The sequence below is a fragment of the Salminus brasiliensis genome, chromosome 22 (assembly GCF_030463535.1).
Source record: "Salminus brasiliensis chromosome 22, fSalBra1.hap2, whole genome shotgun sequence".
NCBI classification, from domain to species: domain Eukaryota; kingdom Metazoa; phylum Chordata; class Actinopteri; order Characiformes; family Bryconidae; genus Salminus; species Salminus brasiliensis.
Window position 1 is genome coordinate 26297426 of NC_132899.1, and position 17545 is coordinate 26314970.

Below are 17545 nucleotides of genomic sequence, written 5' to 3' on the forward strand. Positions count from 1 at the left end.
TGCTCTAACTACTGAGCCACCACTGCCCTAAGTAGGGCAGTAGTATTAGACAAGAGTTGCTAGAAGGGTCAGCAGACCAGAGAAATCTGACCTCACTTACCGCTAACTGTTTGCAGCATTCACATACATTTATTTAGTCAAGTCAAGTCAAGTCAAATTTATTTGTATAGCGCTTTTTACAACTGTTGTCGTCACAAAGCAGCTTTACATAATTATTACTTAATAAAGAACAGAGACAGAGAAGAAAGAAGAAATAACATGAAGCGTCAAAGACCCCCGTGAGCAAGCCAACGGCGACAGTGGCAAGGAAAAACTCCCTCAGAGCTGGAGGAAGAAACCTTGGGAGGAACCAAGACTCACAAGGGGGACCCATCCTCCTCTGGCCAGACTGTTTTAAACATTAATGATAAAAATTACCAAACCAGATACAACAGAAAGTTAATAGTTGTGATATTAATAGTGTCAGACAGGCACGAGTCCATCTAGGTTTCAGCACGGCCACCAAACAGGCAGCAGCGGCTGGCGGGTGAGCCATGGGTGGTGGTGGGTTGGGGGGGGGGGACCCGCTGGCTGGACTGGTAGGTGGCAGCTGGTTAGATGCAGGTAGAGGGGACCTCAGCGGGCAATCTTCCTGCAGATCGGGCTGGGTGGCCATTTACTCGGGGAAGGTAAAGAGAGAGAAGTTAGTTCTAAGAGGAATTTTATGGAGTGCAGAGAATGTTGATCATCAGCATCTGGGTATGTCTGATGACTCCGGCAGGTCTGATTATCACAGCATAATTAAAAGGAGAGAGCCAGAAAGTAACACGGACACGGGCGTACCCTGAGAACACCAGCATCTATCTGCTCCACCGTCAACAAACCTGAGTGATCGCGTGTAAGCAGCGAGACGACAGCTCCAGCATCTCAGAGTACTACAATTCCCTGGGTCCGCGAACCCCTGGACCTGCAGCCCTTATCTAAGAAACATTAATTACCAAAAGCTAAACTAAACATATAAGTTTTCAGTTTAGATTTAAAGATTGAGACTGTGTCTGAGTCCCGAACATTATCTGGAAGGTTATTCCAGAGCTGGGGGGCTTTATAGGAAAAGGCTCTTCCCCCTGCTGAGGTTTTCTGAATTTTGGGAACGCGTAAGAGGCCAGCACCCTGAGATCTAAGTAGTCTTGATGGTTCGTAATATACTATAAGATCCTGCAGGTACTCAGGAGCGAGGCCATGTAGGGCTTTATATGTTAATAAAAGAATTTTGTATTCAATACGGAATTTAACTGGGAGCCAATGAAGTGCTGATAGAACTGGACTGATATGGTCAAATTTTCTAGTTTTAGTAAGGACCCTGGCTGCAGCATTTTGCACCAGCTGAAGTTTATTGAGGTTCCTGCTGGAACAACCTGACAGTAATGCATTACAGTAATCTAGCCTTGAGGTAATAAAAGCATGTACTAGCTTTTCTGCGTCTTGTAGTGATAAGGAGTTTCTTAGTTTGGAGATGTTCCTAAGCTGCATAAAGGCTGTTCTACTAATATTAGCTATATGTTGCTCAAATGATAAATCTGAGTCGAATGTGACGCCAAGATTTTTAGCTGCTAAACCAGGAATGATGGGAGAATCTGCCAAGTCTAACATTAAGTCTGATAGTTTATTTCTAGAGTCTTTTGGACCTAAAAGGAGAACTTCGGTTTTGTCACTGTTAAGGAGAAGGAAGTTATGTGACATCCAGAGTTTTATATCCTTTACACAGTCCTCCATTTTCTGTAATCTAAATTTATCGTCAGGTTTGGCTGATATATAGAGCTGTGTGTCATCTGCATAGAAGTGGAAATTAACGCCATGTCTGCTTATAACTGAGCCCAGTGGTAACATGTATAATGTAAATAATAGTGGTCCTAAAATTGAGCCTTGCGGAACTCCATATCTTACTTCTGCGTAGTTTGAAGATAAATCGTTTATCTTTACAAATTGGAAGCGTCCCGTTAGATATGATTGGAACCATGATAGGGCTGTCCCTGTGATTCCAACCATTTTCTCTAATCTTTCTAGTAATATAGAATGATCTATTGTATCAAAGGCTGCACTAAGGTCTAGTAGGACTAATAAAGATACGTAGCCTTGATCAGAGGCAAGAAGGAGATCATTCGTAATCTTCACTAGGGCTGTCTCTGTGCTGTGATTGAGTCTAAATCCAGACTGGAATTTCTCATACATGTCATTTTTACTCAGGTATAAGCAGAGTTGTTGGGCTTGTTGAGCAGAGTATATTTGGCTGAAATTATGATTCGGATCTTTTGAAATGACATCGAAATGATGCTCAAAAAGAAATTTGTTCTGACAGGTTTAGTGTGTGGTGTGCTGTGGTACCCCAGTCTCCAGGTTGTCTCATGATGTCCAATTTAAGTGTATAGCCTGCAGTCTGTGTGTGAGTTTGTGTTGGCATACACTTGTGTGGCATGGATGTGTTGTTTCACAATATCTGGTTTTACTCACACTGTACAGTGTGTGTTCAGGTTGGCTCACTGTGTCTAATTTGACTTGGTGTGAGTGTGTGTGTGTCGAAGTTGTATCACTGTGTTGCAATTTGACCATAGCAATCTGACAATCCACTGTGTGTGTGTGAGAAGTGCAAAGTTTCACCATAGCTCAGCTTTTGGTGCCTGAATCAAAACCACTGCCAGTGTCCAGCATCAGTACAGCCTGCAGCGATAGTGAGTGTGTCTCTTACTGACACACATGCGCACACACACTCTCTTTTCGAAGGTTTATAGCAACTGAAGGTCAGCATGCAGCTGGAATGTCACCATACCCTTACCTTTCCTGTTCAACAGACCATGGGCTGATTTGTTGCAGCCCATAATTCACCATAAGTAAAGGCTGACCATCAACCAGCTGGCCCAGCAAACCTCAGCTGTTGCCGGTGATTGGATTGAGCTCGTCACTCACTTTAAGACTACAGTTAGATTTTCCCCTTATGCCAAATGTAGTTGATCAGACAAGAGGAGTTTAGTTTCTGAAGTGCTTCCTCTGTTTTACACTGACTAAAATTGCTAACAAGTAACTAAAGCATGTACCCCACACTTCTGTTGTTGCCACTCTGGGTTCAGCACTTCAGTTTCTGCGCTATGTAACTTTGGTAAAGGTTCAAAGTAACCAGTCCTATTTGTGTAAAATCCTGTAATATTATTCTATGGTTCTGTATCTCTCAGGTTGTCCAGAAATGCATGTAAGCATGTTCTTTAGGAGTGTTTAAAAGCGTATATTACACTTCCCGGCTGTAGGAGGAGCAAGAAATACTAATTATTGCATAAGTACCATTAAAAAGTCTTGCCTATGTGTTTTTTTGCACTAGGACAGTATTACAGTATGATGTACTGGTTTGGCCTCAATAAGCAATATCTCGTCAGGTTGAACTTAGCCCCCTCTTTGGATTGGTTTAGTTTATCTGGGTACTTCTGTAATAAAAGTGTTATTTGGCACCTCAGTGATATAACTCAATAATATTACCAGAGGATAGGTGACCAGTAGTGCACTTACTCTGACTGCACTGAACTATAAAGGGGAGACTCAGCTCACAGACCCAAATACTGAGGAAATGTTAATGTTAGCTCTGTCTTAAAGCAGCTGTTTCTTCCGCACTAGCTTATAAAAGAGAGTTACTGCATACCCAGTCAGGGGCTGTATCATCGTAGCTAGCCTTTTAGCTATTCACTAAGTTACTTCCTCAGCTGAGAGTAGCTGACACACAGTTCACCCCCCCTCCTTTTTTTCTTGTCTCAGTCTCATTGTGATGCATCAATGTGTTTGTTTATTCAATGTCTGTTTTTGAAAAACAATAAAAATATATTCACAAAAAAAAAATCAATCAACCCACCGAAAATTACACGAAACTCATTGCAGTACTGTACTGTGGTGAGTATATAATAAAATAGCAGAATTACATTCAGTGTAGTTTTTTACTCTGTGGTGGCTGTGTTAGACAGACTGCATATTTCTAAGTTAGGTCTAAGCTAAGCACAGCTCCACACATAGATTACCTGTGACTGTGACAGCAGCAATATAGCCTCAACAGTATTAAGTTTTTAAATGTAATTATTTACAGTGTTTTTACTGATTACGTTGGCAAGTTTCCTAAAAAATAATATGCAAACAGCAAAGCAATGAAGGACTTTTTAGTGACCAGCTTCAGTCACAGCCATTTTGCAAGGTGACTCAAACTGCAAATGTCTAGTTTGACCGCAGCTTTAGTCTAAAGAGTCAAGTCCCACAAATGATGGTGATTGTGGCACAGCTGCATGAAAGTTTTTTGTTTTTTTTTTTTGTTTTTTTTAACCTCTTCGGCAGCTCCAAGTATCAGAGGGAGGATCTTGAACTGAAGCGTTTAGTCACAGATGGTAGTTACTGACTGTCAGTTATGCTTTCATGTGCGACAGATTGCCATACAGCCACTTGACGAACCCCCCTCTTACTGTTGCGAGTGACATTTCAATAAGTCAGTCTTGGCAGGAAAGTACAGCTTGGGAATACTGCAGCATCGCAACAAAACCGCATCACCTTCGCAATGCTGTCTGTTTGTTTTTTTCATTTTCTCCTCTATTTGCAGCTGTTTTGTCAAGCCGTTTAGCTTGAAGCTAATCATTAAGAAAATAAGTGTGAAGCTTTTACTGCTAGTGTCTGGATGGTGGAAGATTCAAGACTTTTATATGAAAGAGAAGCAAAAGCGTTAAAATCTAACGTCTGTGTTTGTCATTGATGGTTAAATTATTGAGTCTTGGTACTGATTTGTTGGTATACCTTCCCTCTGCAATTGAAGATGTATACTTTGTGTGTAATTTGCGAGAGTGGAGAATGTTTTTCTCCATGGGTTTATCCAGCCTTCAAAGGAAAGGGGTTCATTATATGAAATTCTTTGGAGTAGAGTCCCTCTTACTGTGAATATAATCTCTTAGCTAATGTAAGGTAGATTTTATTTTTCATTTGAACACATAAATACATGGATATACTATATATCTAACCCTTCAGCGGCATCAATAGAATGTAGGTCACCATGCTCAAGCATTGGCTGAAGGAGTGTAAAAGAATACCAAGATTGGGCAATGAAGCAGTGGAACTGTGTTCTCAAGAAAGGCTGGATTTCCACTCAACTCAATTGGGATGGGTGAGAGTTTCAAAACTAATCATCCAACATCACAACTGTCACTGACTTGACATCACTAATGCTCTTGTGACTGAAACAAACTAATCCTTACAACAGTGTTCCAAAACCTAGTGGAAAAGTTGCTGTAAGAGAAGCGACAGGTACTGCAGCACGGTGCAGACGGTGTGCAATTTTTTTTTTATTTTATTTATTTTTTTTATTATTATTATTATTATAATTATTCAGAAGAGCTTAAACAAAAAAAAATGCTTTAAGCAGCTGGTCAGAACTCATATCTGTTCCTGTCTTCTGGCCACAATGGAGCCTCACCATTGCCCTGACAGTGCACACTACTCTCACTTTAGCAAGAACACATGTGAGAATGCTGTTCATTGACTACAGCTTAGCATTCAACACAATCATTTCTGCCAAACTCATCTCAAAGCTCTTACAAAGACTTACAGCTGGATTCTGGACTTCCTGACGGGCAGACCCTGGTGGTGAAAGTAAGAAATAGCTTCTTCTCCACACTGACTCTAAACACAGGGGTTCCCCTGGGATACATGCTTAGCCTGTTCCTATACGCTCTGTTTACACATGACTTTGCAGCCAAGCACAAATCCAACATCATGTTCAAGGTTTCTAATTATACGAGCAGCCTAGGCCTCATCGCAGATGGAGACAAGGTGGCCTATAGAGACGAGGTCGGAGCTCTGTCAGAATGGTGCAGTAGCAGCAATCATGGACAACAGGGAGCTTCAGAGGCGTGATCGCTTTTCCTTATACATCAGTGGAGCCAAAGTGGATAAAGGAGCAGTGTACACCTCTCTGATGACCTCACAGACACAGCTGTGAGATCTTACCGCCAGAGCCTCTTCTTACCGTGAAGGCTCAATAAGTTTTGTCTGCCTCCTAGCATAATCACCAAGTTCAACAGATGCAGCAAAGAGAGCATCCTCATGGGCTGCATCTCTGTATGGTCAGACAGGAGGACAGAAGAATTCATCATAGGCAACAAACATACAGCCCTCCCAGGCATCTATCAATCATAATGCCTGAGGAAAACCCGCAAAATCATATCGGACTGTAGTCAAGTCATCCAGCACATGGTTTGTTTACCATATTACCATCTGGCAGGTTGTGATACATGCTAAAAACCCATCCGTTACTAAGTCCTGCTGTGAATTCACCCCCATTGTCACTCAGTTAGTCCATTATTACATTGTATTACTTAAATAAACAATGTCACCAATCCACTTCATGGTTGCAATAAGGAATTTCTTTAACACTTATTCCCTGTAGATATTTTTCAGTGCTGCTATACAACTTTTACATGTCACTTCATGCATACATCACATTGCCACTATCTGCTGGTGTTACAATGAGCTGCTATAGACTCATCTTTGCACACTTTATTAACTACGTTGTCTTGTTAAACACCACTTCCACTACTATGGTAATGCTACCTGCTGTATTCTTCTGTAATATATTTTGCTCATAGTAGTTGTGTTGGAAATGTTGAAGCTCAACAGTTGTATGCACATATGTTACTGTTCAGTGCCTACAGTCATACAGAGAATTACAAGGAAGCTTATGTGCGATGACTGACGTAAACTTTGTGTGGTACCAAATTTCACCTACATGAGCCACAAAACTGTAATGCTGTAAGCTGTTAGCAAGTTAGTAACGTAAATAGCAAAGCACTTTTGTAAGTCGCTCTGGATAAGAGCGTCTGCTAAATGCCTTAAATGTAAATGTAAATGTCTTAAGCTTTAAACATTTAAATATAGCCCATGTGAAACACTCCTCTCAGTTGAGTTTTATTTATTTTTTTATTTTTTTTTAAATCAGCACTACCTATACAAGAGTGTGTTTTAATTTTACTGCTTAATGCACTTCAGGTTGAACCAGTTACCTCAGGAGGTGCTCTACTTCCCTACATTGAACAAACTGTAACCTGCACTACTGCCTCTACTAAATGAAAAGAAGCCTGTCCTTATGTTTTTTTTTTTCTGACCAATGTACTGTTCGACAGCTTTCGCACGATTTTGCTATGGCACATTCCCCTGGAAACCTGCCCTGGACATGACCCGCTTCTGAATTTTTAACTTCTATTTTGCTGGGGGAAAGTGTGCTGAGCACATATAGTCTTCTACAATGTAACCCTGAGGGAGGAAGGCAAAGTGTGGTTGTAGTTGTGTGCTTCAGCACCTGAGGAGTGACTTGAGGCTAAGTAGTTTGCTTAGGGGCACAATGTGCGAGTGCTAACAGTCCATGCAGTCAGATATGAAACCCTCTGCCCTCACCCCACTACCTGTGTTAAACTGCTGATATACCATGTTCTTATATCTGTTACAATCAGCCATCCACAGATGTTATCCCTTAGCTTGCCAAAAGGATCTCTCTTCTATCCGAGAGCCTGTGGTGAAGGCATAGTTCAGCGAAATATCTGTCCCCTTACTCTAAATATAGTCAGTCAGCAAAGACGTGATGGCTAGTTTGTTTCTTAGTTTTATGATGGAGCTATGAAGCTAATGTAGCTAATAAATGGTGAAAGCGTATGGACTCTAACTAGCATCAAACACACTACATGCCTACATCATTACTCACCATCTCAGGTCATTTCAAATAGAGACACTATTCATGTTAAATGGTTCTTCTTTAAATGTATGCCTTTTAGAGGTGAGTTGATCTTCTACTCTCTTAACAATTCAGAGTAACAGATATTTTGACCAGGGTCGCCCAAATTAATAAAACACCAGTGTATTATAATTAATTTTTAACATTGAAACTTTAGAACATGTAAAAATAACTACAGTCAGAAATCATAAACACATCAGTAAACAATGAAGATCGAATTGAATTAAATTAAATCTAATCCCAGATTTATTGGCCAAGTATGTTGACACTCTTAAGGAATTTGGTTCTGTCTATATGCAGACCATTCAGGATGATTCCAATGTTGGTCATTAGTGTAGAAAAAAAAGAGTACCTTTACCAGTATGTATGTCATGCGTATCTTATGTCTTTCAGTAAGGCATCTTGAGGGTAAAATCTGTCTGTCCCATAATTTATTCAGAGATTTTTTTTTTTTTACATTTGTTAATGAAGGCGAAGTAATCACAGTTGGCTGCGTTCAATTACTTTTCTAATTTTCCATCTTGACTAATAGTGTTTTCAATGTGATACGCAATTAACAAAATCCTGTAAACAGCTTGAACGGTAATCGTTCATTGAAGGAGTATGAAGCAGTCTCCTTCCCCCAGAGAGAAATACTTTCCTCTTTTCGTGGGACTGACCTGTAGATTAGCGACTGTGCAGTCCCGTGTGTTTGTCTTTGTTTGTCCAATCAGTGACCTGTTTGTGAAATTTAAGTTTGTATACTTAGTGTTCCACTCATCTGCACTTTTCAATTTTTGTTTGCACTCATGTCCGTGTGTGTGTTTCTGTGGGCAGCAGTTAGTGGGGCTTTTGGACTGTGTATGTATGTGTATTTGACTTTGTAAAGAAAAAAACATCCTTTTTAGCAACAACATAATAGCTCTAATAAAAAGTGCATTGCATTAAACAATGTTTGATTTTTAGGAAGTGAAATGGTATAAATTTTATTTTTTGGTTACTAAACCTAAAAACCCTTAGGGTTAGATTTGGGATCGGTCTTAGAACGTCTTATGACATGCAGGTACTTACCCTGTACATATACACAAAAGCAGTGCTAGGCACATACCTACCCTATAATTCTTTTTTACAGTGTGTGCAGAATTATTAGGCAAGTTGTATTTGAGAGGATTCTTTTTATTATTGAACAACAACTATGTTCTCAATCAACCCAAAAGACTCATAAATATCAGCTTAATATTTTTGGAAGTTGGAGTGGGTTTTTTTTTTTTTATTTGGCTATCTTAGGAGGATATCTGTTTGTGCAGGTAACTATTACTGTGCAGAATTATTAGGCAACTTAATAAAAAAACTAATATATACCCATCTCACTTGTTTATTTTCACCAGGTAAACCAATATAACACAAAACCTAGAAATAAACATTTCTGACATAAAAAAAAAACAAAAACAAATCAGTGACCAATATAGCCACCTTTCTTTACGATGACACTCACAAGCCTTCCATCCATAGATTCTGTCAGTTGCTTGATCTGTTTACGATCAACATTGCGTGCAGAAGACCCCACAGCCTCCCAGACACTGTTCAGAGAGGTGTACTGTTTTCCCTCCCTGTAGATCTCACATTTTATGAGGGACCACAGGTTCTCTATGGGGTTCAGATCAGGTGAACAAGGGGGCCATGTCATCATTTTTTCTTCTTTTAGACCCTTACTGGCTAGCCACACTGTGGAGTATTTGGAGGCATGTGATGGAGCATTGTCCTGCATGAAAATCATGTTTTTCTTGAACGATACCGACTTCTTTCTGTACCACTGCTTCCAGAAACTGGCAGTAGGTCTGGGAGTTGAGCTTCACTCCATCCTCAACCCGAAAAGGTCCCACAAATTCATCTTTGATGATACCAGCCCATACCAGTACCCCACCTCCACCTTGCTGGCGTCTGAGTCGGAGTTGAGCTCTCTGCCCTTTACTGATCCAGCCTCGGGCCCATCCATCTGGCCCATCAAGAGTCATTCGCATTTCATCAGTCCATAAAACCTTAGAAAAATCAGTCTTAAGATATTTCTTGGCCCAGTCTAGATGTTTTATCTTATGTTTCTTGTTCAAAGGTGGTCGTTTTTCAGCCTTCCTTACCTTGGCCATGTTCCTGAGTATCACACACCTTTTGCTTTTTGATACTCCAGTAATGTTGCAGCTCTGAAATATGGCAAAACTGGTGGCAAATGGCATCTTGGCAGCTGCATGCTTGATTTTCCTCAATTCATGGGCAGTTAATTTGCGTCTTTTTTTTCAACACGTTTCTTGCGACCCTGTTGGCTATTTGCCATGAAAAGTTTGGCCATTTCAAGACTGCTGCATCCCTCTGCAAGACTGATCTCTTGCAGAGGGTTTTTTGACTTTTCAGAGTCCATCAAATCTCTCTTCTGACCCATTTTGCCAAAGGAAAGGAAGTTTCCTAATAATTAAGCACACCTTATATAGGGTGTTGATGTCATTAGACCACACCCCTTCTCATTACAGAGATGCACATCACCTGATTTACTTGATTGGTAGTTGGCTTTCAAGCCTATAGAGCTTGGAGTAGGACAGCATGTATAAAAAGGATGATGTGATCAAAATACTCATTTGCCTAATAATTCTGCACACAGTGTAGTTCCCCTTCCTGTTGCTCTTGTAACAGTGCTCTGCTTTCTGGAAAGACCACTATATATGTGTGTGTGTACTACATGATGATGATGTTTATTATTATTATTATTATTATTACTGTTGTTGTTGAATGTATATGTATGTATGTGTGTATGTGTATGTGTATATATATATATATATATATATATCATGAATGAGACGTGTATGTCGCTGTCCAGTGAAAAACTGGACTTCAAAATGTCAACTTTCCTGGAGAACACAGCGGTAATATGTGGTTCCAGGAACCAGGTTTTTAGGTCCCAGCAGCTGATAGTGGAAGAGTTTGTCAGTAGTCGCTTATTCTTCCGGTCTGTGTTTGAGTGTGTGCGCTCTTCCTTTTCATCCTCTTACAGTCTCTTTCTCCCCTGCAGTGGACAGACTAGCAGGTCTCCACACAGCATGGTTTTAAATCTAGCTCCGAGCCTGAAAGAGCACTGATGACCTCTACTGAGAGGGATTTGTTGAGGAGAGGCTAAGTGCACAAATGTGGCCCTGTGTGACCTTACTGTTTAACAGTTCTTGTAACTTGTTGAAGTCACACTCTTTACAAGAAAGTTCCTAGACAAATACACAAGCATAAAGTATTTCATGTGAATTATTTCCCATTATAGCATAGTGTATTAAAATGATCGTAAGGATGAAGAACTCATGCTTCATTCTTAGTTGGATGTGACCTCAGATGCTTCGCGTCTGCTTATGTAAACGCTTGGCATTGGCTTTAAAAATCTGCTGTTTTGTCTGTATCTTACATCTGCTGTCTGCTTTTTACCTGCACTGAACCTTCTTAACCATAGACATGTTTACATAAACATGTAAAAAGCGTACATCAGAGACTTGTTAAAACGCCACTGAATTAGTTTATCATCTTTTCCTGATAAAATATTTGTCAGTCTTCTTCCAGTGTTATTTTTAGGGGAATCCATTCTTTATAGACTGTCTGAGCTGCTGTGCACATCTCATTTTTCTTGATTCTCACAGCGGATAAGAATGAAGTGCCATCATCAGAAGTGCTGTCATCTTTGATTTGTTTGTTCGGAACAGATTTTACAACAGCCATTCACTCAGAAGCAGTCGAAGACAAACGTGGCACAGCACAGATTAATAAATTGACCATGTCGAAAAGAGTCGTCACCAGTCATGGCTTGCGAAGCCAGCCTCTTACATTTGTCAGCTGGAATTATTTCTTTCTGTGCAGTTGATGGAAGGACGACAAAACCACAATTTGGATGCAAAGCTTCATCCGGATATCATGTATCACTGTGCTAATGATTCCATTCCATAAGCAGGAATGGTGTAGGGCCTTTCCAGGCTAGCCGGTGTTGCTGCTGACACTCCATGTTTTCAAAGCATCTGTCAGCTGCCTCTTCATATTTGCATCCAATGCTTCTATGTCTTTATCAGCGTTTTTCTGTTCACAAAGCTGCCTTTACTAATGCTAAAGTGAAACCAAATTGACAGTAGTAATTTCAGTTGTGTTTAAAAGTACATTCTAATGTACAACACATTCTTTAACTGGTCTTTTTAACGTGTCTTAACTTTTTTTTTTTTTTTTGAGACTGTAATTACATCTCCAGTTATGCCTGCAATTCTTTCTAAACTGGAAGGATGCAGTATATCAAAGAGGAAGCGAGAAATGAAGGCCGTGGGGAAACGCGACTCTTATTAATCAGAATCTACAGGATGCAGACGTGCTGATGAAAAAAGGATGTAAATGAAGGAGATCTTCGAGTCAGACAAGGCTCAAGACGTGCAGTGTGAGCATATTATAGCCACACTCCTAATCCTCACAGCCTCTCTTATTCACTCTGAGCAGCCCATAATTATTCTCTGAGTCACTTTGCACATTTCGCACCAGCCTCCAACAAGGATGGCCTCACTTAGGTGTGGGCTTGTAGCTATGCCCGGGCCTTCCGCCTGCAGCACACCCGTAGACTTTGTCACACCACTTCACTCTCCATATTGTCTCGAGCAGAGCAAGGTCACGTCCCCTATGTCGCTCCACATCAGGCCAACACAGTACAGCAGCTCCACAAACAACAGCAGGGTGGCACATAACAAATGCAAATCAAATACTGTCAGGTTTAACCCCCATACTCAGGCTACAGACGTGTAATGAGCCAGTTCCAATGTTTTCTGGCCCTGATCGTTTTTGCAAGTGGAATGTCATACTACAATCAAGCTAGCAGCTGAAAGTTTGTGATGTATAAACTTATTTGAAATGTGATGTATAAACTCAAATTTACAAACTTTCCAAAACGACATATTTATTTCAGATTCCAGCTGTCCAGCTGTATGTAATGGTTAAATGGTTTGAAATAACAACCTATCACACTAGCAGTTTGTAATTGTTAAATGTTTTAAAATAGCAGTATACAGAGGTGGCAAGTAACAAAGTACATTTTAAAAGTATCTGGACTTTTTTGAGTATTTTTATTATTGAAAACCTGTTATCTACTGCTTGTACTATTGCTTTACTTAAAAAGCTTTGGTTTGTGTGAAACTTAAACAGAGCTGAGTGTCTTCTCTCTTCTAGCCAAATTACTGTTGTTTTCTGTCCTGATAAATTAAAGAGGTGTACTAATTTGAAGCTTTACTATCTGTCTGGTAAAACTACCACATTTATTCTTCTGTTTTTCTTGCTGTTATACATATTGTAGTACACACTGTACTACTGAACTGCATCTTCACCACCAGTAAAGCAAGTAAATAACTAGAAACAGCTGCCCTGATCTTTAAAAAGATAAACAGCAGAGAGGGTTGTTGATTTCAGATGAGTGGCATTACAATTTTGCTGGTTTCGTATTACTTTGATGTAACTGAGGAAAAATTTATTTTTACAAAATTAAGTCCTAAAGGAAAACACAGGAACAGACTATTAGTATTTATCACATGCCCATGATATATTACCACATTTACAATCCATGAGATGAATACGGGCAGTTTTTGTATTTGTCCACCACACCATACCACCACATAAAACTTTTCTTATGCTCAGGTGTGCTGATATAATCCTCTTGTAATATAGCTAATATGATAACAGAAATTGGTAATGATAACCACTAAGCAAAAAGTTAATGTCAATGTAGACATCAACATAGTTGGTAGGCATATTGCAATAACAGGAGGCTCGGCAGCTGGTCTAACACAGAGAGCAGGAGAGCTCAGCAGTCAGTCGCGTGGGTGGACAGCTGGTCTGACGTGGGTAGCAGGGAAAAGTGGGCAGTCATTAACTTTGAGAATGTATAGAAATAGAATTTGTTCTAATTGAATTCATGGAGTACAGAGAATGTTAAACAGTATTACAGAGTGTGGCAAAAGACTATAGCAACCTAATTTAAAGGAAAGCACCCGGAAACACCGCATCAATCCACTCCAACATCCACAAACCAGCGTGTACAACATTACCAGGATCTCAGTTCACCACAGTTTTCCTATGTCCATGAACCCCTGGATCCCTAATCTGAAAGGAAATATTAATTAACAAAAACTAATTAACTAAAGTTAATCAAATGGCTTTTCAGCCTAGAAAATTGAGACTCAGTCCTTAACATTATCTGGAAGGTTATTCCTGAGTTGGGGGCTTTACAAGAAAGATCTTTTCCCCCTTCTAAAGACTTCTAAATTCTAGTAACTCAAAAGCCAGCACCCTGGTATATGAGTAATCATAATGTTTCAGAATAGGAAATGAGATCTTAGGAGGTACCCAGGAGTGAGGCTGTGCAGGCCTTTATGAATTTTATAATCAATACAGAATTGATATGAAATGCTGATAGAATTGGGCTTGTATGATCAATTGTTGTAAGTTTATACTTACAAACAATAGTGCATTGCAACAGTCTACCCTGAGATAATATAATCATGTACTAATTTTTCTACATCGTCCAGGGATAAGGCATTTCTTAGATGACTTGGCAATGTAGTAATGGCACTAGTAGTAGATAGTAATATTAGCTATATGTTGGTCAAATTATAGATCTAAATAAATTATGATGCCAAGATTTGAATCTGCCAAACTAGCAATAACAGAGAAAAACAGATTTTACATTAAGTCTGATCATTTATTCCTTGCAGTTTCTGGACCCATGGAAATAATTTGAAATTACATCTATGATTATTTTGAATTGATGTTCAGTTCAACATGATTTGGGCTACAATAGAGCTGTTTCTGTAATTCCAACTATGTTCTCTAACCTTACTAGGATGGTAGTGTGATCTTGCGTATCAAAAGGTGCTCTGAGGTCGAGTAGTACTAACAAGGATACACGACCTTGATCAGAGCCTTGATCAGAGCCTTGATCAGAGCCTTGATCAGAGCATTGATCAAAGAAGATCATTTGTAATTACTAGAGCTGCCTCAGTGCAATAGGCCTGAATTCAGATTTGGTGGTTCTTATGCAGGTATAAGCAAAGTTAATAATAAAAATGTGAATTTAAATGCTTTTTTTTATAATAATAATTACATATAAAATAATAACAATGATAATTAATATAACAAAATAATCAATCTAGCCTAATGACACTTTCTTGACTTACTTGAAACGCATTTTTTTATCTGTGTTCAGAAAGAGAAACATTATACATTGCACTGAAAACATAAATCTAATTTACCAGATGTCTGTTTGCCAGACCATTCAAGCAGTTTGTTTTTATTGTAATTTATTTGAATTGTGTAAATATTATGATTTTGGTTCAGCTAATGTCCCCCATTCTAGTATCACCATGGTTCACAGGGGCCCACAAATTAAAAACTATTGGCATAGACCAGTGGTTCCCAACTCTGGTCCTGGAGGACTCCCTCCTGTGCACCTGTTGATATTTATTTATATGTTTATAATATATACATGTTGTTGTAAACATTAAATAATATATTCTACACCAACTTCTTCCTTTACAGGACACTCCAGCCAGTCAAGTGCACTACCAGGTGGACCTGGAACAGTTTCACTACAGTACTAGCATTTTTGACGTGGACAAGGACACAGGCAGCATCCTCACCCGGGTCAACCTCAATGAGGAGCCCAACACCAAATTCAATGTGAGTATATACTTCACCCCAAGGTGGTCATTAGGACATGGAGGTGTAGGCATTTTCCAAACAGTTCTCTTCTGGAGGGTTATATCCTGTTTCCGCTACCCTAAAAATATTGTCTTGTTCCTCGTATAATTTTTTTGGTTGTGTCTTAAATTGATTTTTTCTTGTCCTTGTGTAGCTGGCCGTTATTGCGTATGACGACGGGGAGCCAGTGAAGTCCAATAAGACTCTGGTGGAAATTACCGTCCTGCAGCCCTCTGTCATCCCGGTCTTCACTCAGGAGGAGTACAGGTAAAGCCACTCTTCTGAGAACTTTTAGAACATCAATAGAAGACAGGAACAAAGCAATGGCTCATGATAATGTCACAGTGTCTCAGTAGATAATTGTATCTCATTGCCACACTCACAATAAAGAAGGCTACAGTTTTAGCTACAGTATTATAGAAAGACAACAGCAATGAAACATAATTTTAAAAAAGTATATAAAATCATGTACTGCTTCAGTCAAACTATTGAAGAGTGAAGGTTGGAGCTCCTTTATATTTCTAGTCAACTTGCTCATTATAATAACAGTGCATTTGCTGATAATGAATTAAATCATTTTACTGCAATTTGCATTTTTAGTTTACATTTTAAGCCAGGTGTGTCCAAGCCAAGAATTTGTACACTTTCTCTGAAAGTATTATTCAGTAAGTACCATAAGTTATTAAATAGCATCTTTCTGTTGTATGTAATATTTAAATTATAGTAAGTGGATATAAGAGCAGAGAATTTAAGTATGGACCACATATGGAGTCTGGCAGTTTAAGAAGTCATTCCATCACTGTTATTCCAGATAGGTTTTCAGTGATATTTGATTACAAATCATGTTTAGGGTTATACCGAAATTCCAAACCAGCACTAACTGTGTTGATGACATTATCCATAGCTCTGGGGTATTGTAAAACTGCAAACATGAAATAGTAAACTTTATAACAATTTTTTAAGTACCTTGTAACAGTAAGCAATAAGTCTTTTATGATGCATTATTTGTCATCGCCATGGTACTTGAGAAAAGACAAGATGAGGATTCACTTCTGGATAAGGGTTTAAAGCAAAATTAAACTAGCAGGGAAGCTTTTGTCATAAAATCTAAACCAAGAATCTGTATGATAGCTCTAAGGTACACTGTGTGAACACACTATACTTCACAATATTGTTTTCTCAAAGGGTAAAGTACACTTTCTCTGAATACATTACAACTACTTTATTAAATTAAATGTTTAATATATTTGACATGCGGGGTAATCAATTCAGTTCTTTTGGCCTCCAAGGCAAACAACAGTAGATGCTCCAGTAGTAGCTTACTAAATGGCCTGTATTGATTTAATGGAAGAAAAAGGAGAAACTTGCTTTGTGGTATTCACATATTCCTGCTCCCTAACCATATATTTGCTCTTGTGTATACCTGGTGCTGTTCACAGAAAATGAATAGCAAACCTCCACTTTCTGTCAAACATTGGGGGACACCTAGCTTTTTAAGTTCGAGCATTTATTTAAAATAACACATTAAAGAAGAACTGAAGTAATGCCCAGATCTCTCAGGGACTAAAATATTTTTAGTATATGCTTGATCATGATTCAGGCAACACTTGGTTCAGCAAGGGACACACATTTTATCTTACTTACCTAAAAAGTTGAAATCAAAAATCAAAACCTTTTGAAAAAGTGTCTGCAGGGTTTGTGTGCCACAATAAAAAAAAAATCATATTCAATTATTATAATATATTTTTTTCCTTTGTTTTAGACCATGTTTCCTTTGCAGCAGACACAACCATGCAACTCATTTTAAAGAAATATACTAAGTGCTGGAATTTCTGTGTAACCTATGATGTTTGATTGAGCAACCCCTTATGATAATGTGAGCCTAATGTGACAATGATCAGGTGGCCTATTTTGCCTTGTTTTAGGATATGTTTGTTTCTGGCTAGGTATGTTACAGAGGTTAATTGCATTAATGATCTAAACATGTTTTTTATGAGCATTGGAAAACACCAAAGCATTTGAGGGAGGGCTGCACAACATGTAGGATCTCAG

At 39.0% G+C, this 17545-nt stretch overlaps 1 protein-coding gene across 2 annotated transcripts in view; it reads left to right on the forward strand.

Moving 5' to 3' along the window:
* The window catches only part of pcdh15b (protocadherin-related 15b), a 218693-nt gene that overhangs the window by 149195 nt on the left and 51953 nt on the right, over positions 1-17545 (forward strand). For both annotated transcript variants that reach the window (XM_072666593.1, XM_072666592.1), the window contains 2 exons: positions 15332-15472; positions 15648-15760. In XM_072666593.1, the coding sequence (XP_072522694.1) occupies positions 15332-15472; positions 15648-15760 (254 nt within the window). The remainder of the gene's footprint in view (positions 1-15331; positions 15473-15647; positions 15761-17545) is intronic.